General features: G+C 42.5%; 1 protein-coding gene across 1 annotated transcript; it reads right to left on the minus strand.

The window, feature by feature from the left end:
- Positions 1-440: 440 nt before the first annotated feature.
- On the minus strand, positions 441-25041 carry CTNNB1 (catenin beta 1). The gene is made up of 16 exons (XM_033165526.1): positions 24938-25041; positions 10713-10771; positions 9489-9716; positions 9155-9408; positions 8706-8944; positions 8420-8621; positions 7470-7614; positions 6770-6873; positions 4835-5173; positions 4504-4662; positions 3955-4074; positions 3156-3306; positions 2960-3081; positions 2256-2316; positions 1431-1651; positions 441-1196 (listed from the first exon to the last, which is right to left on the minus strand). The coding sequence occupies exons 2-15, from the start codon at positions 10723-10725 to the stop codon at positions 1443-1445; spliced, it is 2346 nt and encodes a 781-aa protein (XP_033021417.1). The 5' UTR covers positions 10726-10771; positions 24938-25041; the 3' UTR covers positions 441-1196; positions 1431-1442.
- Positions 25042-27480: the final 2439 nt, after the last annotated feature.

Genomic DNA, 27480 nt, shown 5'->3' on the forward strand with positions numbered 1-27480 from the left:
GAAGTTGCCTGAGGCAACTATCAGAAGATACGTCTCTGTATCCCTTGCCAGAGATACTGTATTAGATGGATGTTTTCTGGATTTTGCAACAAACCTGTAATAGTACTCCAAGAGGAATATGGCCAACCCCAATAGTTCTTCAAAGTGGCAATTTCTGAAATGTTGCTTTTTATGATTCTAACAATACCTTTCTGCATCTATAAACCTTCTCAGTTACATTTTATCTGAGATTAGAAATGTTAAGATCCTGTAATGCATCTATAATCCTGGAAACACTTAGTAAGTAAAACCCCTTTGAGCACGTGTTATTTACCTAGGCATAGGATTGCACTGCAAATCTGATATCAGATGTGGCATTAGATACTCCTGCAGTTAGCCACTACCATTTTGCATTTCACCAAATTTCGTTCCTAGAGAATAAGTGAAATAACACAGCAAAGTGAATTTAAAAGTTTACTTTAATTTTGAACCATTTGTATAACTGTTCTCATGAAGCATCTGTATCACAGCAGGCTACAATAACTTTGGATAAAAGGCAACTGGTAAACTGTCCAATACAAGGTTCCATACAACAGTTCTTACTGGCCCCTACCCAGACATCTCCAGATAAGTTTTTGATCAAAAACATGAAATAGATCCACCTGCTTATTTTAAGCATATTAAAAAGGAAACTAATTGGACCATTTCTATTTGTCTAATTTTTATACAAAAAGGCTACACAATGTTACACTTTTCAGAATACGATTAGAGTGATTATGAATTAGTGTTCTACACCATTACTCGATCCTTAAAAATCAGAAATTGCTGTAGCAGGTTCACTATAACTTAAAAACACAGAGACTTAGAAACCCTACAGTTACTGCAAAAAAGAAAACTACTGTAAAAGCAAGCAAGGTCAGTACCATTACAAGAGATTTAAAAATTAAAAAAAGTTTTAAACAAGCAAGGCTAGAGTTTGATAAATTCCATCTTGTGATATTCATTCTTGTGCATTCTTCGTTTCATGAGTCACTCTCCAAATCCATTTGTTACTCCTCGACCAAAAGGACCAGAACAAAAAGTTTACTTCAGTTGTTCCCATAGGAAACTCAGCTTGGTTAGTGTGTCAGGCACTTTCTGAGATACTAGCCCACCCCTCGAGCCCTCTCAGCAACTCTACAGGCCAATCACAATGCAAGATCATTCAGACAATACAGCTGTGTAGGAGGAAAAAAAATGAATAAGGGTTAAACAACAGGAATGGTTACTCAGGTTAGAACTGCATCATGACACACTGAAGTAAATCACTCTGGCAGACCGTATCGCGAGTCAAGTTGAAAGCAGACACTGCAATTTTGAAACACGCGTCTATGACCAACACGAACCAACCCAAAGCCGTTCCCTCCCTGCCAGCCAAATTCTCAGATTGGTAGGTAGGTGGAGCTTCTTACCTAAAGGACGATTTACAGGTCAGTATCGAACCAGGCCAACTGATTACTGTCACCTGGAGGCAGCCCATCCATAAGGTCCTGGGCATGTCCTAGATCTGGCAGCCCATCAACTGGGTAGTCAGCACCAGGGTGGTGGCCCCCCATGTCATGTTCCATCATTGGGTCCATACCCAAGGCATCCTGACCGTATCCTCCAGAGTGGAAAGAACGGTAGCTAGGATCTAAGAAAGTTAAGGATGGCAGAGGGGAGAAGGAGGGGAAAAGCATGTTAACATGTTAGGTGCACCAGAAGCTCCAAACATCAGTGGGTGAGATTCCATAACCCAGCCACACTGAAGTCACATTTTCTAGCCTGGAAGTTGTATGGACAAAATGGCAAGTCAGTAGCATGCTACTATCAGAAGCATAAGCAAGTTCCAGCCAAGCCATTAGTCTGCATACTGCTGAAAACCCAGAACAGCAATACTATTACAATGCACACAACTGAAATGCAGACTTTTAAATATGCAACTAGAAACACTTATAGCTTGCTTTTACCTGCCCATAAAACAGATGCATCTACATTTTGACAACCAGCCCATTTTTATATACAAAAACGCTTTACATCCGGGAACTTTCGTAGCATTTGAATATGAGGCAATTATCTAGAATGACTTGGTGAAGTGCTCTCACACAGAGGCTGCTCAACACGTGTTTTGAGTGGCATTGTTCCACGGAACAGCGCAAATAACGAAGGTTCAGTTAAGATGCTACCATCTTAATGTTTTGCAGTTCTTTATTAAAGGCATTTTGAGTATATTTGGTTTTACTGCAATTGATACATACCATCTGGGCGATAGCCAAGAGGTTCTCCTTGGGCACCAATATCAAGTCCCAGATCTGCAGTCTGTAGGGAATATGCAAAGAATTAAGTCTCTCAGCAGAGGCAGGAAATTAATTCCAGAAGCACCCATAATCTTTGAATTGGTTCCAAGAGTTACTTAATGTTATATATGCCTGCACTGATTTGGCTAGAAGTACACAACAGTCAGCTTCAGCTATTTTTCTATGTAGCTAGCACATACGAAACAGACCAAGTTGCCATACCAAGGCTGATTATTCTGCAATAGTCTCTCTAATAGAAACCTTAATATTGGGAGACTTCCTTCTAGTCTAAGCGACAATCAGGTGTTTAATAGGAACATTATATGGTTTCCGTTAAATTTGCCATTAGTGATCTTGCAACACCAAACAGCATTTAGGAATCCAAAGGCTCACTCACACCACAGAACAGTTTAGGAACACAACTAATGGCTTTTATCTGAAAACTGCTCCGAAACACACTACAAAAGTCCAAGCTTAATGTTATTGTTTGCGAGCATATGGTGCCAAGGGTGAGCCGTCCTGGCTGTTAACCAGGAGGTTGATGGTTCGAACCCACCCAGGGGCAGGATTCTTGCATTGCTGGGGTTCAACTAGATGACCCTCGGGGTCCCTTTCAACTCCATGATTAAAGGAATGTTAGCTGTGTATCTAGCTGTTTAACTGACCTCATTCCAAGCCATTGGTTCAGTCCTGAAGAGAGAGCTTGTCAGTTCGACCGAAAGCCGTTTCTTATAATCTTGTGGTTTATCTTCGGACATCCTAAACAACACTGCAGCTGCATATGTCGCTGTTCAAGGAAAAGTGAGTTTTAGCAGAGGAATTCAAAAACCACCAAGTCCAATTCTCTCCTCCTTCACTTACCCACACCCTCATTCCTAGAATGAAGAAGTTCCGTCAGTGGGGCTGTCGCTCCCTCTGCTTCTATGGCCTCCGCTGCTTCTTTGTCCTGAGCCAATTCACACAGTACACCTGCAGCCACTCTCTGGATGTTCTCAATAGGGGAATACAACAGCTAGAAGGAAAACATCAAATGGGACAGATATTGTAGGTTATGTTGTTTGAGAACATACTACAAGCATTGTCAAGAAAAACCTCTCTTCCTTAGGCCTTGACCAAAGTTTGGTTCCTGCAGGCCTCTAGGTAATCAAACACTACTTTCTGGTGAGAAATTCAACTTTCACTAATTAGGATGAGATCATGAATTCGGTGCATGTGTGTTGACTTGTACAAGCTGGGTTCCAAAGCCACTGACAGCTCAACTAATTGGACCAGATGCCTTCCTTTATTTTTATTTTTTCTGGAAAATTACAGCCAGTTTGGTGGTCCTGACAGCAAAGGTAAATATCCAGACCCTATTTTTCTGGGCAGTGGGCGCATGATTGTAGTAAGACCCTCCTCAGTTTTAGAGACTCTTGGGCACCATACCGTCACATTTTCAACTTTTTAAAAAAAGGTCTCAGGAAGCCAAATTCTGCACACAATGCCAATTTTTTTTATTTCTATGCAAATATATGGTATATTGACTAAAACTCTGCCAATACTGTGCTCGGATAAGGCTGCAGCGAGAAAATAACTGAGCAGTTTCTAAAAATTGTTTCCCACACTCTTCCGTAAGATCACAACTCTTCCAAGTATTCTCTTGCTCAGAAACTTTACCTACCTGCACAAATAGTGGAATGGTGTTTAGACCCCTAATTACAATTCGATTGTGGACATCTCTAGCCAGGATATGAAGGGCTCCAGTGCAGCCTTCAACTATTTCTTCCATACGAACACCCTCCTGCACGAGAAACATGAGGGATTTTTTTGGGGAGGGGGGGGAGATGTAATTACTACACAGGTATAAGTTACAGAAATCCTGACAAACATGCCTTTGATACCTAGTCTGTATTGGCATATTTAGTGTTTTTTCAGTGAGCGGTCAAGTTTTGCAAGTGCAGAGATTCAAGAGTTAAAACTACTTTTATAGTAGAATAATGCATCCCTGAATAGCAGGTATGGCAATAAGTTTAGTGAACACTTACAGATGTCTACCAGTAAGTTCTTCCTGTCTGCCATTACAGAATTAGCCTCAGCAGTAAGCCGCCTAGAGTATTTTAACACAATAGCAGGAAAAGCAAGACAAGTAGTTGCATTATTTGATGCTTTGGTTAGACAAAGGAGATCCTATTGCACTTATTTCTGCCCTTCTTCATTAAGAGTCACATACCACAAACTGCTGTTGTGTGCCGCCCATTGACGTACGGCGTTGGGTGTCTTGATGTGCTCTAACCAGCAGCTGGACTAGTCTTGGAATAGCACCTTGTTCACGCAATGGAGCATGATTTGCTGGACAGAGCGCAAGATTGCGGATCAGACCAACGGTAGCCTGCAATTACAAGGAAAGCAGTTAGAAAGTTTAAGACATCCTGCAAGGAACTCAAAAACCTTGCTTCAGCATTTGAAAGTCCAACTGGAACTAATGTTTCGGATTCCCACCATCCTCACAAACCTCCGTCCTCTCCCACCCTCAAAGACAGGATTATACTGAATTCTGTTACCTTGATAAGAGGCCAGTGAGACGGCGGATGCAGGAGTTTAACCACCACCGGAAGTCCATAATGGAGACGCACTGCATTCTGTGCCATCTCGGCTTCTTGGTGCCGACTAGTGAGGTGACGGAGAGCGCAGATAGCTGGCTCGGTGATATCTTCCCTGTCACCAGCCCGGAGAACTGTGCGCACAAGAGCCTCGATGCCACCCACTTGGCACACCATCATTTTATTCTTGTAGTTGTTGCAAGTAAGGTTAGACAGGATACCAGCTGCACAGGTTACAACGTTGATGTCATCTGACCCTAATAGCTGCACAAGGGTTCCCAGTAGACCCTCCATACCTTCCTGTAAGAAGACAGCATGCATTAACACCAGCTTCTTTGTACCTGACCCTTTATTAATGCCAAGTTTCTGTAAGAGCTATTTTTACTTATCAAACCTTTATTAGGCATTTACAAGAAAAATCGCGAGAGAAAGAATCACATACAGGAACTTTAAAATATATATACACAAAGAAACAGCAATTAAACTCATAGGCTGATTATGTGTGTGTATATGTAAAATCTAGAATTTCCTCCTGTTAAAGTACTCCTTGAAGCACTGCTGCCAAAAACTCGGCTACCCCCGCAGTCACCCCTTGGTCAATGTCAGAGAGAGAGAATCCAACACTTCCACCATGCTGCGGTTTCAAACCATCCAAAAGGGGGGACAACACACGTTCACGCAGCTATTTATACTATCTCACCTTCCTATCTGTAAATTGTATTAATCCAGATAGGAAATTTGAAGGGATGGCTGATCGCAGATTAACAGGGCTTCTCAGCAAAGTACACAACAATGAAAATAAAATAAAAAATGAAGAAATTCCTTCCAGTAGCACCTTAGAGACCAACTAAGTTTGTTCTTGGTATGAGCTTTCGTGTGCATGCACACTTCTTCACATGCATGCACACAAAAGCTCATACCAAGAACAAACTTAGTTGGTCTCTAAGGTGCTACTGGAAGGAATTTCTTTAATTTGTTTTTACTATGGAACAATGAAAAGGACCAAGATAGATCCACCCTAGCAACTGTCTACCAGGAACTTTATTCCTCCTGTACAACTATGGGAGGCCTGAAAAAGCCCTTTTGATCAAGCCCACAACTAAATGTGAAAGGATTCCCCAGGTGACTAGCATTCTTCCCAATGGCAATTCGTTTTCTAACTAAGGGTAGAAATAAAAGCACAGCTGCACCTACCACATTCTCATTAGCACATAACTAACCCTCTCCAAGGCTAAAATTGAGGCGGGAATAAGTGAACCCTTAAGCGCTTAACATGTAGGACTGACACTTTGAAAAATAAGAAACATGAACAGCTCATCCAAAATATAGGATGATGCAAGAGCATTAGCTGAATCAGCAGTGCATCTCTCTTCATCTGTCTCTATTTTCCCCACATTTGATTTAAAACAATCCTGGGAAAGTAATTGCATATCCATAGGCAGAATATATATTTTTTTTATTTACACTAGCCTGGAATATGGTTCATTAAAGGACAACATATAATTTTAAATAAAAACATAGTAAAAATGAGGAAGAAAGCCAGGCACCTCAAATTCCTCACTCATTTCAGTCTGCAGTAAGAATTCCTAACCCGGACACAACATTTGTTATTTCTTAGACCATCTCTTCCATGCCCCCAACTCACAATTGGTTGTTGCAATATGCTACTATCTTGGGTTAATCAGCATAGCATCCCTATACCTCAATACTAGTCTCATGGCTCTGTAATTCAGGGGCCAGGCAACATTCAACCCATGGTTTACTGCAATCAACATGCATGTTTCAGGCTCATGCGTGCTCCTCCGTTTAATCATGGTGACTTATCAACTTAGCTTGACACTTGGGACACTTTATAGCTTTGGTGTTTGTGATAACCTTTTAGTTCTTGTTCCTTACCTGCTTAGTTGCAGCATCCGAAAGATTTCTAAGAGTCCAGAGACAATTCTGAACAAGCCGCTGGCTTGGATCTGTAAGGTGTAGTCCCAAAGCCTGCATTCCACCTAAATAACAGTTAAGTATTTTAGGTTTCACATCATCATGTATCTTTCTTCGAACCTCAAGTCTTTACATGGGACATTCAGTCTTTAACTTAAAAGTACCACACATGTGCCTGATTGCTGTTCTGAATTTTCTTCACTTTTGAACCATCTAACTCTTCTGACAACCATGTTTCATTTCAGAGCTAAACTTTAAGTCATAGTGAATGAGGACACATTATCTCTCTCTCTCTCTCTCTCTCTCTCTCTCTCTCTCTCTCACACACACACACACACACACACACGTGTGGCCAGAATCACAGTGTACTTCCAATTTTAATACCTCTTCAGGATTCAGACACTTTAACCCATCCACCAGTTTAGAAAGTCATGAGGTCTCTAATTATACAGTAGTTGGGAAATGAAACCCATTTTAAAGTGGCATGGCATCATCTAACTTTTGTTTTACTTATATGTGGCACTTTAGTTAAAAGTACTATCTAGCAATAATTGTCTAAACCCAAAGCATTCCAATTGGGTTGAAACACCTCCCATATCCATAAGCTTTGACACAGAGGCAACACAAAATGTGAAAGATACTTGCCATAAAAGATACTTACCAGCCTCTACAATTGCCGGTTTGTTACTAGAGCAGACTGACAGCACCTTTAGCACTCTACTTGTGGTCCACAGTAGTTTCTCATAGGTGTAGGTCCTCATTATGTTTACTAGAGCCTGGGGTCCACCGCTGGCCAGAATGATAAGCTGCAAAAAGTTTTAAAAATAAAATAAAGCAGTAATTACTCATTTCATTTATATCCTACCTTTCCTCCTAGTAACTCTATTTATTTAAAATATTTATAACCCGCCTTTCATCTATATAGATACGAGGGTGAGGGACAACCAACCTTGCAATAAATTTAATTTAAAAATCCATGAATAGGGGCAGCTAAAATTAAAGAACTACGGAAGAACACCACATCTAACAGTAAAACCTTCAAAATGCCCAAGCAAATGAATCTTGGCCTCACACCAAAATGATAAAAATGAATGTACCAGTTACACTACTAAAGAGAAGGCTTCTTTGTGGGTGCCCCTTGGGAGATGCAGCCAGTCACCAAGTGCTTTTGATGGCTGAGTGACAATTTGAAACTGGGTTTCCCCAGCCCAACACTAACCACTATGTCATGTGGGCTCTTTTGACATTTGTGCCATTGCCTGCCTGCACAGACTTATTGGATTCTTGGTCACTAAAAGAACCATGGAAGGTGTTTCTTCCTGTTTGCTAATGGTGTTTCTGAGCTCCCAGACTACCATATTTATGCGAATCTAATGCACCGTTGAATCTAATGCGCACCTCAATTTTCAAAACCTTGAAACCAAAAAAGTATTTGTTATGCCAGTGGTGTTTTTCAAGCTTGCAATCAAATCTAATGTGCCATCAAATCTAATGCGCACCCTAATTTTCACAACGTAATTTGGCCAAAAATGGTGCATGTTACATTCGAGTAAATACAGTACTATTTGTCCTTTGCATACTCAAAACAGTTTAAAATGTTTTGATAGTTACCTTGCTTTCTTGGTTGCCATATGCAAGAATCTGCAGGCAGTCTGTTGTGATGGCCAAAAACTTAACATTTGTCTTGTTGAGCAAGGCAACCATTTTCTGCAAACCACCTGCTAGACGAACAGCCATTTTGGCGCCTTCTTGATGCAAGAGAAGATTATGCAGAGTAGTAATGGCGTAGAAGAGCACAGAATCCACGGGAGAACTATGAAGAAAGTTTAGGTTAGCAAACCTCCAGTCCAAGGCTGACAGATCTTGGAAAGATGTGTCATGTCAACGATCTACATACCCAAGCATCTTTACAAGAGCAGGAATGCCTCCTGATTTGAAGATTGCCAGCAAGCCTTCACGGTGATGAGAGAGGTTGTGTAGTGTACCTGCAGTACAACGGGCTGTTTCCACATCATTTGTATTCTGCATAGTGCGCACAATGGCAGAAACCATTTGAGGAGAGCGCATTATAGCATGGCGGGAGGCTTCTTTTTTGGACAACTGATGAACCATAACTGCAGCCTTGTTCACCACCACCTACAAAAGGCATTTGAAAGTTACTTGTTTTGATGTTCATGAACTTTTCAAGGTATGATAATAAAGTCACAAACACTTTCAACAAGGGAAAACTATGAACGTTGGGGGCACAATTCCAATGTGAAACAGCACAGTCCAACTCAAGTGTCCCTTGTGGTGCTCACGGAAAAAGACTCATTATTTATGTGCCAATAATTACATGCACATTACCTGGTCCTCATCGTTTAACAGTTTGGTCAGTTCTGGGATGGCCCGAGTTGCAAGTTCTGCATCATCTTGGTAGTTTATCAAGTTAACCACAGCATGTTTTAACATCTGGGATGGTTCAGCCAGGCGTTGCACATTTGTTGGGTGAGCAGCATCAAACTGTGTTGATGGGATCTGCATGCCTTCGTCCAATGTTTCTGGGAACATGGCGGCACGCACCCTCTGTGCTCTCGTCATAGCATACTGTCCATCAATATCTGGAATAGGAGCAAGCATTTTTTAACAACTTGACTGACAAGGAAGTAGGCAGTTATTTAGGTAACAAAACTGTACTTACCAGCAACCTGTTCCTGAGTGAAGGACTGAGAGAATCCCTGTTCCCACTCATATAGAACTTGGGTTGTATCAACATCTTCCTCTTCAGGGTTTCCCTTGCCACTCAGAGAGGGAGCCGTTGTTGTGGCACCAGAGTGGATACCAGAATCCAGGTATGATTGTTGCTGCCAGTGGCTGACAGCTGCTTTTCTATCTGGCTCCATTGCCATGTCCAACTCCATCAAGTCAGCTGCAAGAGATGTTTAACAATGAGCTTGCTTCAACATTACACATCATTTTGGCAAAATCCTGGATTTGGACAAATACAAGTTATCTATGCATTTATAAGTAGTAGTAATAATAATAATAATAATAATAATAATAATAATAATAATAATAATTTATTATTTGTACCCCGCTCATCTGGCTGAGCTTCCCCAGCCACTCTGGGCGGCTCCCAAACGAATGTTAAAACAATACAGCGTTATGTATTAAATGGTCACCCCATTTAAGACCTGCTGGAGAGGCTCTTCTCTGTATCACACACCAGCAGAGTGATTGGTCAAGGAAGAGCCTTAAGCTGAGGAAATCCCATTTAAGAGAAGTCCACATTACCCCTTCCTTGCTGTTTGTTTCGCCACTAGTTTCGTCACTATAGTGAAACACTATTTTGTTTCAACAAGCCCTTCAAACTCGTACTTTCATACTCCTTCACCTGAGCTTTTATCTGCAGCCCCACAATTCAAAAGTTTTCCATCTAATGCCTACTGGCCATGATCCAGAAGCATTAAAATATGTACTGATCCTCTTCTTGCCATTCATTATTTTTGTTTTACGAACACATTAAATTCTAGAAACAAAAAAAAAAAACCTGAAATTTGATTTACAGAACAGTATTGCTTTTCCTGTAAGTACAAGCTAACTAAATGTCTGTTGGGCAGGGAGAAAAGATTGGGATTTTGGAGTCGTATCAAGCCCACCCAGAAGCCTGCATGTACTTGAAATGACTTCCATTTTCTGCTCTGTTCAGAGTTCTGCAACTCTATCACTCTCTGTTCAAAGTAAACCTAAAAACAGAATTCAGTGAAACTACCAGAACAGGCCAACTCTATGTAGCCTTAATTCCCTGGACACATTGAGCTGTTATTTGCTAAGTCTTGAGAATTTGTGCCCACACCCAGCAAGATCAGAGTTGAAACAATCACAATGAACCATCAGTAACTTGATAGCTACACAAAAGACACACCTTGGGTTGCCATGATCCTTGATGTGATCCCAGAACTGTGGTCTACTGCACTTCAGACCCTAAAATACAATAAAACATATAGTTAAGAGATTTGTTGGCTTTAGGTTTCAATAGGAGGATCTAAGGTACGATTCCACTAAGTAATGAGACATAGCTTTGCTAAAGAAACTAGCATAATTTAATATTTGTAGGCCATCCTATACTCTGAGCTTGGCCCTGTCAGCAAATAGCAGTTTTAGGAACTGCCTCTCAAGAAATTTGATGTGGGAACAGTGGACTTCAGCTGTTTAAACTGTGCCTTAACCTATGCGCAACTTGAGCATTTGGAATAAATGCAAATATTACAATACCAATACACACCCAGCTACTTCCTTCCAAAGGAAACCAAACCCAGGCATAAACTACACATCTGGATCTTCTTATTGCTCATTTAAGTGCAGTGAACATTAACACTGTTGTTAGAAGATTGTGTTTCCTTGCAGGGGAACTGTGAGCTGCTGTTAATGAACTACAGCAGAGAAAGTAACTGCCACACTCTTAGCCCAAATGTTATTGGGTGATGGAAGCCTTGCGACAGCAACTCAAAGGTGACCTTGAGAACAATGCAACTGCTAGGCTATGACCTATGATCTAAAGATTAGTTTCTATGAAGTTGAATGAAGGAGTTGCATCTTTGCTAGGTCAGGGAAAATATTTTAAATAGAGCAGCTAGGGACCAAATGTAGCCCTTCTGGCTTCTCTACCTGGCCCTCAAAACTCTGCCCATGCCACACTCAAAGCCACAGCCCTCAAGGGCTCTGCTTCGCACTTGGTAGTGTTTCCTTGAACTCAAATAAAGCTTCATCTGAATTATACACATGGAAGCCCAGTATATAATATCAGGAAAAAATACGCTTTTCCCCACGGACTTTTGTTTTATGAAAAATAGAAAAACTGGATTATGTTTCAAGACAAGGCATGCATTTATTTAGGCCCCCAAAATGTTTATGCAAGTCTGTGTACAGTATCAGATCGTAATATGCCTGTACAGTGGTACCTCAGGTTAAGAACTTTGCTCCAGGATGATAACAGAAATTGCACGATGGCAGCGCAGCGACAGCGGGAGGCCCCATTAGCTAAAGTGGTACTTCAGGTTAAGAACGGACGTCCAGAACAAATTAAGTTCTTAACCCGAGGTACTACTGTACACAGAGCAGAAACAAATCCTAAACTGTACACAAAAAGTACACCTCTAAAATGTAAGAGCAAGATGCTTTCTGCCTCTTGGAGGGCACTGTCATTGTCACAAGAGAAGGGAGAATGATTCACTGCCTTCTTTGCTTGTGGCCTTCTTGTTGACATAGGTAGTGGACCTGTTTCTGTCCTGTCCTCTGGACTAGCTTAGTTTAATCTGAGCAAATAATCCAATTTTAGAACTGCAATATGAAGGAACAAATGGAAAGTGGTAAGTTAGAAATGGAGACTGATTAAATTTCATGTGGTGTTCATTGAAGTTTGTTCCCCCCTATTTTTATGGAAATGGGTGTTTTATGTTTGCTTCACACTGTGGGAGAACTGGAGGAGACATGATAATTTTCAAAATAATGATTTGTTTTACTGTAATGTTGATGGCTCCTGTTTCTATTGTTACTTTGCCTGCTCCTCATAAACTAGCAAAAGCAGAGATGCTAACTTCCTTATAAGATAAGCTGTAATAAAAACTTATATATTTTTTCCAATTCCCTCTCCCCTCCCCCCAAAAAGTTAGAAAAGCATACACACACCCTGGCCCACCAACCTCAAAATATCTGGAAATTTTACATCTCTAGTCTGGATAGAATGATGTGTATAAACTAGCCTACTGTAAAAAGGTAAAATCTGTGCTTATTGCACATGCTGACCAGAAGGCAATCTGGTACAGGGTGGAAAAGATTCCCCAGCTCTGAATTGAGTAGTAACTGACAAGAGCCAGTGATAAAGATCACAAGAGGCTTAAGCCTATATACTCCAATACATGTGGGATATACACTTACCAACATGGCTTTCCAGCAAGATACTGGAAAGCCCTCAACTTTGTCCTGGATGAAAGGGCCAAATAGTGTTTCTTCTGTTTGCTGCCTTCCCTCCCAAACATACCAATTTAAGACTATCACCTGCAATCCCTTTTGCAAAACTACTGGCATTTGTGGAAGTATGGCATATAAACAGGAGCCAAAGTAGTGAGATTTCTGGAGATGCAACCATTAAATATGATCGGCTAGAATACTGGTGACTCTCAACTTATGCAGGGGTTACATTCCAGGAATAGCAGGTAAGGCCAAAACTGTGCATGGTCAAAACACACTGGGTTCAGTGGTGGGTGGGATTGCCAAAGTTTTTCTTCCTGGATGCCAACCCCTTTTAATTTTGTTAAGCAAAGCACATAAAGCTGAATGAGCACAAATTAAAATGCACATAAGTTGAGAGTTACGGTACCTGTACAACTCCAGCCTTTATTTTTAGAGTTGAATATTTTCTTGTTGGTGAATTTGCTATGTAGTCTTTCCTGCTTCATATGAAGCATACTAGTTTACGTGCTGCATAACTAGTTCTGCAAGCTTGCAATTAAATGCTAAACAATTCTTTTCCTAATCTGTTGTGCTGGGTAGAAATCCCTCCAAAAGAAATCCCTCATTGCCTCATTAAGTGTGGAAACCTGGTATCTGGAAGGAAGTGGTCAGACCTACTTATATTTGGCTTCTTCAGTGCTCACCCTTCAGGATGCCAACCAACAAGGTTAATGAAATATAATGGATGTATTCACACAGCCAATAAGGCATCCTCTGAGCATTGCTAGAACGGTGGTTTAATAGTGTAACACACCTTCACGGAACTGTCTGGTAGTTCAAGTCAAGGTGAACTGCAGCTATCCTGTAAGTCTACATAGATACTCTGGAGATGTCCTGTGCACTGTGCAAAATCACTGCTATGAATACAACTTTGAATACAGAGCTGTTTCAAAGGAATTTAAAATCTGGTTCTATCATGCAGATATTATTTCTGCCATAGGTTTAGACAAGTTTGCAAAAGTTTTGCTTTGTCTGGGAATCATATTTCCTTAGCATGAATATCCATCTGTTTTTCTAAGGCTCCAGTCTTTGACTATTTCAGCCCCCTCCCCAGATGTGCAAGTAACGTTAGTACAAAATAATTTTGTATACGTTATAGAATTGCATGTATGGTTCCAACAGATAATTTCAAAATAAATCTATCCTTTCTCCCTACACACCACCTCTTCAGTTACCAATTTTTGCTATGGCTTTTATACATTGTTATAACACAGGGGTCTGCAACCTTTTTCAGCTGGGGACCGTCCCTCAGACCATGTGGTGGGCTGGACTATATTGGGGGGGGGATGAACAAATTCCTATGCCCCACAAATAACCCAGAGACACATTTTAAATAAAAGCACACATTCTACTCATGTAAAAACACCAGGCAGGCCCCACAAATAACCCAGAGATGCGTTTTAAATAAAAGGACACATTCTACTCATGTAAAAACACGCTGATTCCCGGACCGTCCGCGGGCTGGATTGAGAAGGCGATTGGGACGCATCCTACCTGTTATAACTTGTTCTCAAAAAATAATAATCCTCTTTTATCTATAATAGTCATTCATCAATTTTGAAACATTTCCTTCTGGTACCTCTTGAGTAAAACACTTTGCCTGAGAAAAACAGATCTTGCTTCCTTCTGAAACGACAGACACACATTCCTCCCTAACATAGCCAACAGGTTTTAAGACCGGTTTCTTCCCCTTCTGTTTTACTATTACTGAATGTACATCCATGTTTTGCTTCAGAAATCAACATATTCAAAATCTAATGTGCTCCAATGAAATTTAGTTGTTCCAATGAACAGCTTATTAACCACTTCACTAACCTACAGTCACAAAAGCACGTCTCTAATGTTCCCTTATAAAGAAGACTCTCCAGCAGAAAAATTGAAATTGTTTTCAATCTAGTTGTGAACTCAAGTAATAAAACGTTTACAAGTTTTAATAGCATATCCAAAAGAATCAAAACTGATGAGCCCAGAGTACTTTAACAAGACTCAACAAAATTTGTTGTTGATCAGGCAGCTATCCTGAAGCAGTAGCCTAAACACTTTCCATGCAAAGCAGTCAGTTACATTTAGGACCACTTCTAATGCAGGAGCAGCCAACCTTTTAGGGCCCAAGGGCACATCTGCAAAATGCAGAAACTGTCAAGGGCACCACACACACAGCAACCAAGTACATGACACAACCTATTCTACTGGCTGTAATAAAGCTTAGTTTCAGCAGGGAAGGGAAATCCTTTGGGAACATGTGTGCCTTGGGCACCATGTTGACAACCCAATGCATGAAAATATATTAATTAAATTACATTTCTTTTACCTGTATCCACTTTACAGCAAGAAGGATGCTACTCTCTAATGTGGGAGTCATAGCTTCAACAAATCTTTTTATGCTGTTACAACAGTTGCTGGAATCTGCTCATATTAGCACCTTTCAGGTTCTTAACCCAAGATAGTTGATTAATGAAATCCCTATCAGATAGCATATAATGGAACACAAGCTGTCTAATGAAGCTTTACCAGACAAGACATACAGGCAGAGCAACTTGCGTCAAAGAACCAGTGCACACAGCAGTACTGCAAGGTTTGTTTTTTAGTGTGTTTTAATGCAGATAATATTGGACTCACTACAGCAATCTCCCATTCTTCGTATGGACAGAAGGTTTGGACACCAGCCAGTTCAATATGCAGACCCCTTTCTGAGTAGCGTTTTGCAAGCTATTAAGTTCTTAATTAAAGACTTAATGCTCGTGTGTGTGTGTACACACAGACCCACACAAATAGAGAAAGAGCCTGGGTTATACTGCCAACCTTATTTTCTTAAGAGTAGAGCACAGATTTCCTAAATTTTGCTGGAAAACATTTTTGCAGATGAGCAGATGAATTTGTTCTACAAGCCTAACAAACTTCACCTATCAACCAGATTATCTAAAAACTTGTGCCTAAGTGCACTTTTGGGTTCTTAGCACAACCCATAATATCAATGGAAGCATATGTTTACACAGCTTCACCAAAGGAGAGGCAATTATAAAATACTAATGGAAGAAGCAATACGAGTAGCATCAAATAACAAACTTCTGTAGAGTGCTCAAGTGTTCAATTCACAATGCATATCATCAGTATTTCCCTCCATGTAAGATTAGGACTGAGGCAGAGAGAGCAGTTTGCTTAAGGCCACCTAGCGAGTTCATAACAGAGGCAAGATGACAACTTAGAAGTGGGAACTTATCAAATTCACAACTGTCTCTTTATCCGTTACACTACACCAACTCTATTTTATTGTTTTATTAAACAAAATTTATATACCACTTGATTTTAAAAACCTCTAGGCAGTATACAAAATATGCTCTGGAAATACTCTCAATTCAGGAGTCAACATAAAATTAAGACAACCATATTTTTAAGAATATAACAATTTTATTATTTAACCATTTCCTGGGGCAAAGGCAGAGAAACCTGTTACAACAAACAGGTTTTTTCGCTTACATGTCTGTTTTGAAAATTAAAACTACACTGGCAACCCTGTCCACTTTAGAATAGCTACTGCTATTCTGGGGTGCAAGGGAAATGAAATCTGGTTTGTGGTATTGTGGTTTAATACATCTACAGCAGACTCAAATTTTGAACTTCTATCCTACGCGCAAATAACCCTACATATTGCATTTCTATTACAAATCCACTAATTAAGCAGCTGCTTATATGTACAGCCTTACAAGTTACAGCCCACTTGTCTGTGTTTGTTATTTGACATAAAAAGCAGTATCTTTAAAACTTGCCCATCTGGTGCAAATTCTAACAGGCATGTGCTATTTAAAAGCCTCTTTTCAGGCTCAGTATCAACCTGGCACAAAATGCAGTGCAAGTACAGGTAAAAAAAAAAACTACCCTCTAGCACTGCTAGCATGGGACAGGATTCTGGCTTCTAGTCCATCCCAAAGCATGCTACTAGTACAATCACACTTGGAACAGTATGGGTTGCTCTGTAAATGTACACAAGATATGTATGATGGCACCAGGCAAGCCTTCTAGGAGAGAGCATTTCACAAGCGGGAGTCACCACTGAAAAGGCCTGTTCTTGTGTTGCGACCTTCCAGGTCTCCCATGGAGGAGACAGACAAAGGAGGGTCTCGGATGATCAGTGTCCAGGTTGGCCCATATGGGGAGAGGCAGTCCATGATGTATTGGGATCCTGAGACACGCAGGACTTAATATATCAAAATCAACTTTGTTCTGGGCCAGGATTGTGCTGAAACCACCTTGCCCCAGTTAGCAACCTGACCACTGAATTCTGTTCCAGCTGCAGTTTCCAAACAATCTTCACAAGCAGCTCAATATAAAAGGCATTCAATAATACTAGTACTTCTATTACTTTATTTTAACGTCTTTATTTATACTTGTTTACAAGGTCTGTGAAAATAACAGACCTGTTCTTAGGCTGGTCTACCCAATACTAGCAGGGAAGAAAGACGGCATGATGCTTATGTCAGTGAATCAGCAGAGTATCTTACTCTAAACAGGTGTTTTTCAAATGTTCACAGACCGACATGGTTTATACATCTGACTGAGGTACTGCACCAGAATCCTTTTCTTCACTCTCTGAAAATAGAATTATGTGCCATATAAAAAAGCTTTAGAAAAAAATCCATAATTCTTTCAACACTATGCAGTGTTGCTCTGTGTTGAATCTTGAAACTTAAAAGCTCCGAGAACTCAGTGAAAATTTGTTCTGCCATTTGGAGAAGTGAAAGAAATGTTACTACACATTCAGTTACTATCATATGCAGGTGAAAGTTTACTATTACTCCAGTGACTCACTAATTTCTATTACACTGCTTCAAAGTTAAAACAACAAAGAAAGCAAGTTTATCTAGCCTCAACATCACCATGTTTAAACTTGCAATATTGGAATAATAGTGTAGGAGTAGGTTTCATCCCCCCCCCCCCACTTACATGTAACTTAACAAAGAATTTTCCTGTTGTAGGAGTAATAAATATTTACTGAATACATTCTGAAGAACCAAAATAAGGGTCCTTTCCTGACAATTAACTTGCACTGGGAATATTAGTTTTCCTTCTCCCAGGCTAGAGCTTCAGTTGAAGCAATATTTAGTTTTAAACAGCAAACTGCAGGTGTTTTTGTAATGGAAGTTCCTCACACACACACACACTGCTTCCACTACATTATGTGAGTGCAAAATAGAATGATTAAACACTCCTTTTCTCTATCCTCCTGAGAATTCAAGGTTGCATTTTCTCGTCCCCTTTTATTAAAAGCTGTGTGCAGCCTCCGCTGTACTGTACTCTTCTAGCTCTCCCCTAAGTGAAAAACTGGTGAACAGTAACAAACTATGCCCTTACTTGCATTCTTTTTATTTTAATTTACTTCAATAGTGCACTCAACAAACTCTGCAGTGTATACCGTTTAAAGAGCAAAACCTAACAGAAACACTGCACAATTCTATCTGCCACCAACCCATCATATGGGAACTTGTTAGCCCAAACAGGTCCAAAATTTTAATATTAAAATTACAAAAAGAACCCATAGTATTTTTTTAATGACCAGAAATAAAACCTCTTTTTGAAATGAAACTATTGCAACTGGAGAGGGTGCTCACATGCAGGTATCCATTCAGACCATTTGCTCAGAGGGTCTGAATATGCTAGCTGAAACTTAAGTTGGGTTTAGAATTTTCAACTCCAATTGCTTAAGGACAACTTCTCCTCTACAGACATATCAAATTGTCTATTGTTATCAACTAAATTGTTTTCCTCCTACAGAGGAAGTGCAGTATAACAGGGTGAAGAACTTTAGCAGGCCACAGAAGTTAGCCAGCCTTCCCTCAGGTAATAAATTACAGAAGATGGTCACTTCCACATCATCCACATGGTTACTTCTGTTGTTGTGCCATTCGTGCATACCAGCACTAACATTTAAGTAGCAAAGTTCTATCAAGCAAACCTGTTTGAGCATAGTAGTTTTGACTGTCAGAGTGTGAGTTGGATGCATCTTAAGTTCTGTCTATACACACAACCTGGGGAAATCCAGCTAGATGGGTGGGGTATAAATAATAATAATAGTTATTATCTTACCCAGATTAATATATTCCGATAAGAATCTCAACTAAGTGAAAGAAGAAAGCTGCTAAACCTAGTTTGGGGCAGGGGCTTGCTTGACGGAATATATACTATGCAGTGTGCACATTTCTAAATTTGTTTTTCATAAAGCAGGATACATTCATTGTGGGTTTTCTTCAGAAAATTTCATGTTAAAAGTAGATCCTGCAATGGGAAGCAATGGTTAACTGTAGGTTCCTGGTTTGCTTTCCTGTTCTCACAAAGTGGAAACAGAAATGCTTATGTGTAGGTGCATGATGCTTATTAAGTTACGATCCAATTGTGCAAACTAGGCCCATGTCTCCTTGGGGAAAAGAAACCAAGTCCAATCTCTAAGTGCTACTGGAAGGAATTTTTTTATTTTTTATTTTGTTTTGACTATGGCAGACAAACACGGCTACCTACCTGTAACTGGATACAGTTCAGGGATGTTGAAAAAAATCTTGGCCAGGGAAGTTCTTAAGCAGTTGACAGCTACTTAAGTTCTTGGTCTGCCTAGTTACTGCAGAAACTTTCTGTGATATATTGAATTTATGACAGGCTAGAGAGCCAGTTCAGCTACAGTAAGCGGCGGTTCATGGAAAGGTGGCTGCATGAGTGTAAGCAGTTTGATGCTAAATGAAGCCAATAGACCAGTTAATGCTTTATCTATCAAGATTTCTATTCCAACTGGAGAAATAACCAATGATGCCTCCCTAGCAGACCATAAACTCCCCTGTACTTTGCAATGCAGACCAGAGAACTTCTGGATGTTTAGCACTGCTGTATTATTTTGAAACACTGTTCAGATAACTTTCTGAAGTCTATATGCTAACATTTTAATTCACTATTTAAGAACTAACTCGTGGCATTTGTCATGTTACAGTTCTACCAACTTCTTGCTAATTAAACACTCATCACTAATCAATTATTGGATGAGTAAGGCAGAACATGCTACACTCATTCCCTGACCACCCCCACAAAAAACCCTTATGATTGCCTTCAGCAAGCTTATACATTTCCAACTCTCATAATTCCTATCTTAGATCCCCACCTGATTTAAGACCATCTCAAATTATGTATGCCTGCAAAACTCAATGTGCATGCAGCAAGCATGTTTCTGACAATACACAAATACTGTCATGCTGCAAAGAACTAGAGTATGATGCAACTGGCAACACATGGACATGTAGTGAAATAGCTCTCTACATGTTTCAAGGCTGAAGTTACGATGGGTGGATGTGTTAGTATCTTCCTATAAAACCAACAGGAAATCTGGAATAGCAAGTTCTTTAAATTTGCCAACACTTCTATGAAGTATCTCCTCTTCCTCTTTTAGGTCTTCCACTCAGAATCTGCTGTTCCAAGTAAGCTCTTACACTACAGTTCCACCTACAGCCTTTAATTACTGACCATCCCAGTTTAACATGCAACTACTTGCTAAAGACACCAAGAGCATTTTAGTGGAACATTATATCCCTCAACTTGTGTCATAAATATTCATTACTTTGTCATAAAAGTACTTCTAATGGCACCATTCTGCTTTTATCTCCAATTTATTGTTGACAACTGGTTAAGCTACCTATGCATCAACTTTATGGTAAGATGTTTAGGAATGGAATTACCAACTATAATGAGGCATCCAAACTCAGGACAGCTGTACTTTTCTGTTACAAACCCTAGCAGACAAGTTTAAAGTTAAAACTCAACTTAACAATAGAAAGCTAGGATCGGCCAAGAGTAAACACCTGTTAGAAACAAATATCCAAGAATTATTACACAAAATTACTGACACCCTAATATCTTTCATTTAATTTTGTCAAGCCATAACTTGCAAGTATTTTAGATCAGAGTTGTTTGAAGCAGAATTGTTTCTTACCTATGCATGCTTTTTTTCAAGAAATAAATATTTATATTATTTCTTGTGTAAAAAACTACTGACCTATAGAGTACTAGTACTGTACTTTCTCAATTAAGTTATGAATTAGTTCATAAGACTTACCCTGCCTAAGAACCAATATGCAATATTATTCCCCCCCAACACCAAGCATTTTTAAGAATCTGTAATTTGAACATTGTGTTTGCAAAGCTCTGACAACTATTAACTAAATGTCTATCCCAGCTTTCAACCATACAGTATAAATGTCTATATTCATTAAGGTTCAATATATAGGCCTGGAAGCATGGCTTTATAGAAAGCATACTCACATGGCAGTACACACATCTGATCACCATACTAGCTATCCTACCATCCACTATAAACTTGTCCATGCTAACCACAATCTGCTTCAAAAGCTGAAATGACACACTAATACTTAAAATCCATCACCTAACTTTTTAATCCTCCCAGAAAAGAGCAGCAAGTGTAAGCCAGATGTACCATATGGCACCCTTTTGGTACATGCAGTATTGGCTGTTGGAAAGAGCAGGGCAGAGCTGCAAATTTAGATTCAGATACCAGCTGTGCCAGGGACCCAGGTGGCGCTGTGGGTTAAACCACTGAGCCTAGGGCTTGCTGATCAGAAGGTGAGCTCCCGTTGCTCGGTCCCAGCTCCTGCCCACCTAGCAGTTCGAAAGCATGTCAAAGTGCAAGTAGATAAATAGGGACCGCTCCAGCGGGAAGGTAAACGGCGTTTCCGTGCGCTGCCCTGGTTCGCCAGAAGCAGCTTTGTCATGCTGGCCACATGACCCGGAAGCTGTCTACGGACAAACGCCGGCTCCCTCGGCCTATAGAGCGAGATGAGCGCCGCAACCCCAGAGTCGGACACGACTGGACCTGATGGTCAGGGGTCCCTTTACCTTACCAGCTGTGCCATAACTGCTTGCTCTCACCTGAATTACTACAAACAATAACAATTATTCTTTAGGTAAAGATTTTTGCAGCATTTAGGGTTTTACCAAAACTAAGTTCCCCATTTTTCCAATGCAGGAATCACTTTACATATGAAACAGCTCACTTATGTTATGCATAAACCCACATAGGTTTGTTATGCAATATGAAGTGAAGGTATCCAAATGGAATTGCAGTGGTTTCTTCATATGTTATTTCTACAGAAGCAAAGCAGCCTTTTTCCTTTTGAAGTATACAAAATCGGATCAAAAGTTGACATTAGACCACAGAAGCTTGTATGAGGACTAGAAGTTTCAGAAACGTAGATGGCAACATCTATAGTCTTTAGGCACAGTTACTAGGCACTTAATATTTGCTCAATTTATAACAAGCTTATACAAATTTTAAAAATGGGGGCAATTCAGTATGGTAGCCAAGAAAATCCCAACTCAACTTTCATTCCGAAACAAATTAGATCTCATGGAACATTAATGCAGAGGTACAAGAATGAGGGTATACAGAAATTATATACAGGTAATGACTGTCAATACAGTTGTCACAGAGTACCACCCTCAATGACATTCCTCTCAGAACGTACTTCTTAAAATATTAGCCTCAATACCCAGATGCTGAACAGTTTTAGCCATTCAAAAGCACTCACACTACAAGTTTGTTATCTGCCACAGAATAACTTCTTTAAATTTTTGAGATGTTCAAGCTCTTGCCTTAGACCAGTAACTCTAGATTTAGTTTCCAATGGTACAGTTATGTATTTTGAAGGTGCACCCTCATACTGTATATATTTTCACATCTGTAACATTAACACCATTTATGGCTTGGCCCGAATTGGATCAGATGGCAGAGATGCTCCACAACATGCTAGATTTTAAGTTTAAACTTCAACAGAAACATTAAGCTGGAATATATGTCCTACAGTCATAAGGGTCTGAAGTCCTCTATACCTGGATACAAGTTACAAATTTAAGATACAAGCATGCCCCCACTGGTTTAGAAGTTGCATTAGATGCCAAACACTTGTGAAAGCTTTGCATTTACAATCTAATTTTATACAAGTTTACTCCGTGCCAAAGTTAAAATGCCTGCAGTTTTAGAATTCTCTAAACTATGTCTTGTCATAATATACGAAGTTCAGGGATGAGGAACCAGAGTGGCTAATAATCAGGGATTATGGGAGCTGTAGGAGAGGGCACAAGTTCCCCATTTCTGTTGCAGTTCTTAAATAGGATTTGTATTCCATTCGAAACAGAAATTATAGTTTGTTGAAACACTTAAAACAAGTAATAATGCCACTTAGTTTAAGACCAAGGGATGTAGTTGGTTGGCATATGAAATCTTTGTGAAACCAAGTGGAGATGTTATGAATGTGCATTTTAACCTTCCTTCTCAAGTCCCAGCTTGTTTTCTAGTATGTCATGTTTTGAGGGCGCTCAGCCAATTGTACTAGGTCTCTAGGTTTACTTGTGTGGAATATTTAAAAGCATAGAGGTTTATGGAGTTAAATGCCAAACACCATTAAAGCTTCACAGTAGTTTATTATGCCCTGGACCAACTGGAACTTTAAGACAGTCATGTATTTTGGGCTTACCTGCTATTAAGCTCCCACTGCTTGTTTTTTTTTAAAAAGCAAGCACTTTTCTACATACATCTCATACCACACACTTCACTGTACGCATTTGGAAGGCAAAAAGAGGAAAATGCAGGATGTTGCAGCAATGCCTGCTCAAACATCTAGAATCAACAGAACACCAGCATGTACAATAGTTTTGGAAGTTCTAGATATTGTTGAGCCTGTTTCTTCTCAAACCTCCAAGAGATAGGGTATCAACTTTCTCTTCTAATGCTATCTAGAAAAATGGCAGCAGCAGTTAGCAGTGTCAGGATTTGGTTAAGTAAGCCCCCCCCCCCCCCGTGTAAGAACAGGAACCGGAGGGCAAATTAGCATCTTCACGAGGGCAGACATTTAGTAAAGCCTACAGCCTTCATCGTTCCCCCGCACCAGATTCAGCAGCGCATACTTTCCCTTCCTTATCAAGGTCGCCTCCACCCTTCTCAAAGATCCTTGTGCCACCCAAGATGTTTTGTAAAAAGCTTCTATGCGATCCGCCCAAAATCTCCGACACGCCTTGCTTTTTCACTCGCATCCAAAGCGGCGGGAATCTGAGCCGCACCACACTTTCACAGAGCTCGACAAATCGAGAGAGCCTCTTTGCCCTGCAAGGCCAAAAAAACAAAAACCCACCCCACAATGCAACAGATATCTGGTGCTGCTGACTGCAGCGAGGCGGTGGAGTTAATTACACACAATCCAAACAAACCCGAGACTTCGCCCCCCTCTCCCTCTACCTTCCCAAACACCCGCTTCCTCCACCAAATCCCCTAACCCGAGCCTTGGGGGCGAAAACCCGCCAGCAAGTCGCTCCACGACCTCCGCGGGGAGAACAAGCCCAACACGAGACGCCGCTGCCGCCGTTTGCTCCGAGCCGGATCTTCTGCAGGAATTCCCCACCTTCCCGATCCCCCGGACGCTTTTTGTCGCACGTTTCGGACCTTACGGCGCGCTCGCCCCTTTTCTCTCTCTCTCGCCTCCCCGATCCCCCCCCCCACACACACAACACGCCTCGAGGTGTAAGGCTCGCCCCAGAACAAAATATATAACGAATAAAAATAAGCGTAGCACACGCCGCCTGCTTGCCCGGTTCGCGGACCCTACCTCACCCGAGCCGACAGGGAAAAGAGGTCCCACCTTGCGGCCAAGGCTGCGAGTTAAAAAACCCGAGAAGTTGCGCTCCACCCTTAACACAGGAAGTGGGGGGGGAGGGAGAAAGCAAAGAGAAAACATTCCCGCAACCTGATCCCAACGGTGCCCCCCATTTTAAATCTTGGGGGTGTCTATCCCGCCCCCCTCAACGCAACGTCGAAATTGCAGAAACGCCTTCCGGGTCTCCTTTGCTTTCTGCCTTCTTTTACGCGCGAGCCCCCCCCCCTCCCCGAGAATAAAACCCTGTCGTCGTCGTCCCCTCACTTTTTTAAAAGACAGTATCTATCCCCACCAATCCAATCAATTTATGAGGCAAAAATACAGCCTCCCTCACCCCCCAGCAACAATTATACTCTTCCCCCCCCCTTCAGAAGAAGTAGTGCTGGGACCAAGGCCAAGTTTCGTGTGAGGAGGGAACAGTCAGGAGCCCCGAATCGGTACTAACACTGGCGGTGAGGCGAGAGAGCGCAAGGTCCTCCTCTCCTCGCGGCTCCTGCTCCCCCGGCCGCTGCTGCCTTCGCCCCCTTCGCTAACCGCCGCAGCGCGGGCCACGCAGGCGCCTCCGCGAGCGCTCCTTTCGCCGTCCTCGCCTCCTCCTCCGCCGGCCACCGAGCACTGAGAGCGAGCGGGCGAGAGAGAGAGAGAGAGGGAGGCTTAAAATGGCGCCGCTCGCCAGGAGCTTCTTATAAGCGAGGGCGGCGGGAGCGCTCGCATGGTATCCTGCCGCCGACGCCGCCTCGCCGCGCGCAGCATTCCACACGCAGGCTAAACCCACCCAGCAGCGCACGCGCAAGGGGCAGGAAAGGTGGGAGGGGGGGGGAAGGAAAGAGAAATAGTGCCCGGCCGGCTTCCCCTCAGCCAGGCGCTCGCGCGCACACCCACACATACATACACAGAGCGCGGCGGAGGGAGACGAGCGAAGTCGCTGGCGAAGAGAAGGGGCTGCTGCTAGTATAGGGAAATGGCCTAGCGGAGATTCGGGAAGGATGAGGGATTGTGGGAGCTCGGGGGGGAGGGGCTGTGGAGGGACGAGGCAGGACGGGTGCAGGGATCCGGCGAGGTGTGATGAGGCCCTCAAGGAGGAGGGGGGGTGCAGAAGGAGAGGCACCCTCTCCCTCTTCCCCCCCTTCCTCCCCCCTCCTTATCTTGGAGAGGCTGGGAATGAGGCGCGTTCCCGCAGCCTGGGAGAGAAGTTGCTGCTTTTTTGGGGGGGGGGGGGGCTGGGAAAGCTGCCTGCAGGCTGTTTCCCCCCGACACAAACCCCTTGCAAACGTTGCATGCATGCTTTCCCCCCCCCGTCCCCATTGCAAATACTTTTGAGGGGGAACGTTAACCCTTCAGCCCACCCCATATTTGCATCCAGCGAAAGTGAAGGCGGCGACTTTAAATGAACCCCCGCGGTTACCCACACCGGCCCCGTCAGTGGGAATCGGGCTCCCTTCTTCTGTTCCGGGCTTCCGGTGTCGCGTCAACTTACTGCTCGCTTTTTTCCCCCTCCCGTGGGAAGCCGGGTCTGCGGAACCGGGATCCTCGGGCTCGGCGGCGGGCTGGGAATTGTCCTCCTCCGGCTGCTGCTCTCTCGCTTCCCCTCCCCGCAGCAGCAGCAGCAGCCACTCCTTAAAACTTAAAGTTACTACGACGGAGGGCCGGGGAGGAGATTGTGGGGACGGGCGGAGGCAGTGGGAAGAGCCTGCTCTGCAGTTCTTCTCCAAACAAATTCGCCGCGGACATGTGGGCCAAAACAAACACCCCACTTCACCCCCACCCACCCCGGTTTCTGGTGAGCGAAAACAGCCCGAAGAGCTTAGAAGACAGTACCTGGAAGTGCCTCGACGGTGCAAAAGCAACCCTGTAGGGTGGGGGGGGTGTCCCCCCACACACGTCGCCAAGCCTTGCCAAAGTATATTTTCCCTATGCCAGATTTCCCTACCAATATAGATGCTACCAAGTTTTAGGTCGCAAAAAAAGAGCACGCGTGCTCCGGTGGCTGCAATCCTTTGTACGCTTTCCTGGGAGCAAAGCTTGCTTTCCAAGGTAACGTGCAGAGGGTGGCACTCCCTGCCCCATCATCGGTGACTGCGGGGTGTTTTGTGTTGCCCCCACAACCACTTGCAAAGGGGCCTTCTTAACTGGCGGGGGTCGTGATTTTATCTTAGCGGGTTGTCCCGTCTCTAGGCTGCGCTGGGTATTAATATGGCGAGTTCTTAATAGCCTTAACTGATCAGAACACGCCTATTAATCGAAGCACTCGGCTGCTTTTTGCCTCCTCCAAACAACTCCCTTTACCAACTCGGATCTACGTCGATGTTGCAAACATCGCGACGCCCTCACACTCACAAATGTTGCACATCAACTCACAACCATCTCAACTTCGCCGGGCAAGAGACTCGACTTGCTCCGGCGCAATCCTGAATAAGACCCGACATGAATACAGTAGCTGACAACGGAACCGAAGTGACTCCGAAACGTGGAGGAGGAGCGATTAGGTCTGCCTTAAAACTTCGGCAGGTTTCAGTGTGGGACGTAAATGATCCCCATGTGGCCTTGGGAGGCAGGAAGAGCCTAGAAAGGCAGCTCCTTCCTCCAGCCTGTCCACTAACCGCAAGCTACCTACCCTACCGACAGCTGAGGAATCGGAGCAACCAAACCAGCCTGCATTTTCGCGAGCTTTTGTTGCTGCCTTCGCTCCGCCTCTTCTCCATCTTCGCAGAGCTGGGAGGAGGAGTCCCAGGCTGGCGTTGGGGGTTACGACTCCTCCAAAGGCCACGTGGGGAAACACCTCCCCACCGACCTCATCGGGTGCTGAGACTTGGCAGGAATTTTTTTGGGGGGGGCAGCCTAAATCCCCAAAGATTTATTGATCTCTAACTTCCATCATACATTCTATTTGGAAGGAATTTCCCACCCTCCCTGAATACAGGGGGGCTTTCTTCTGAGAGTTAGAAGGCACCGCAGGGGTCATCTAGTCCAACCCCCAGAAATACAGTA

Source organism: Lacerta agilis, chromosome 12 (assembly GCF_009819535.1).
Source record: "Lacerta agilis isolate rLacAgi1 chromosome 12, rLacAgi1.pri, whole genome shotgun sequence".
In the NCBI taxonomy this organism is placed as follows: domain Eukaryota; kingdom Metazoa; phylum Chordata; class Lepidosauria; order Squamata; family Lacertidae; genus Lacerta; species Lacerta agilis.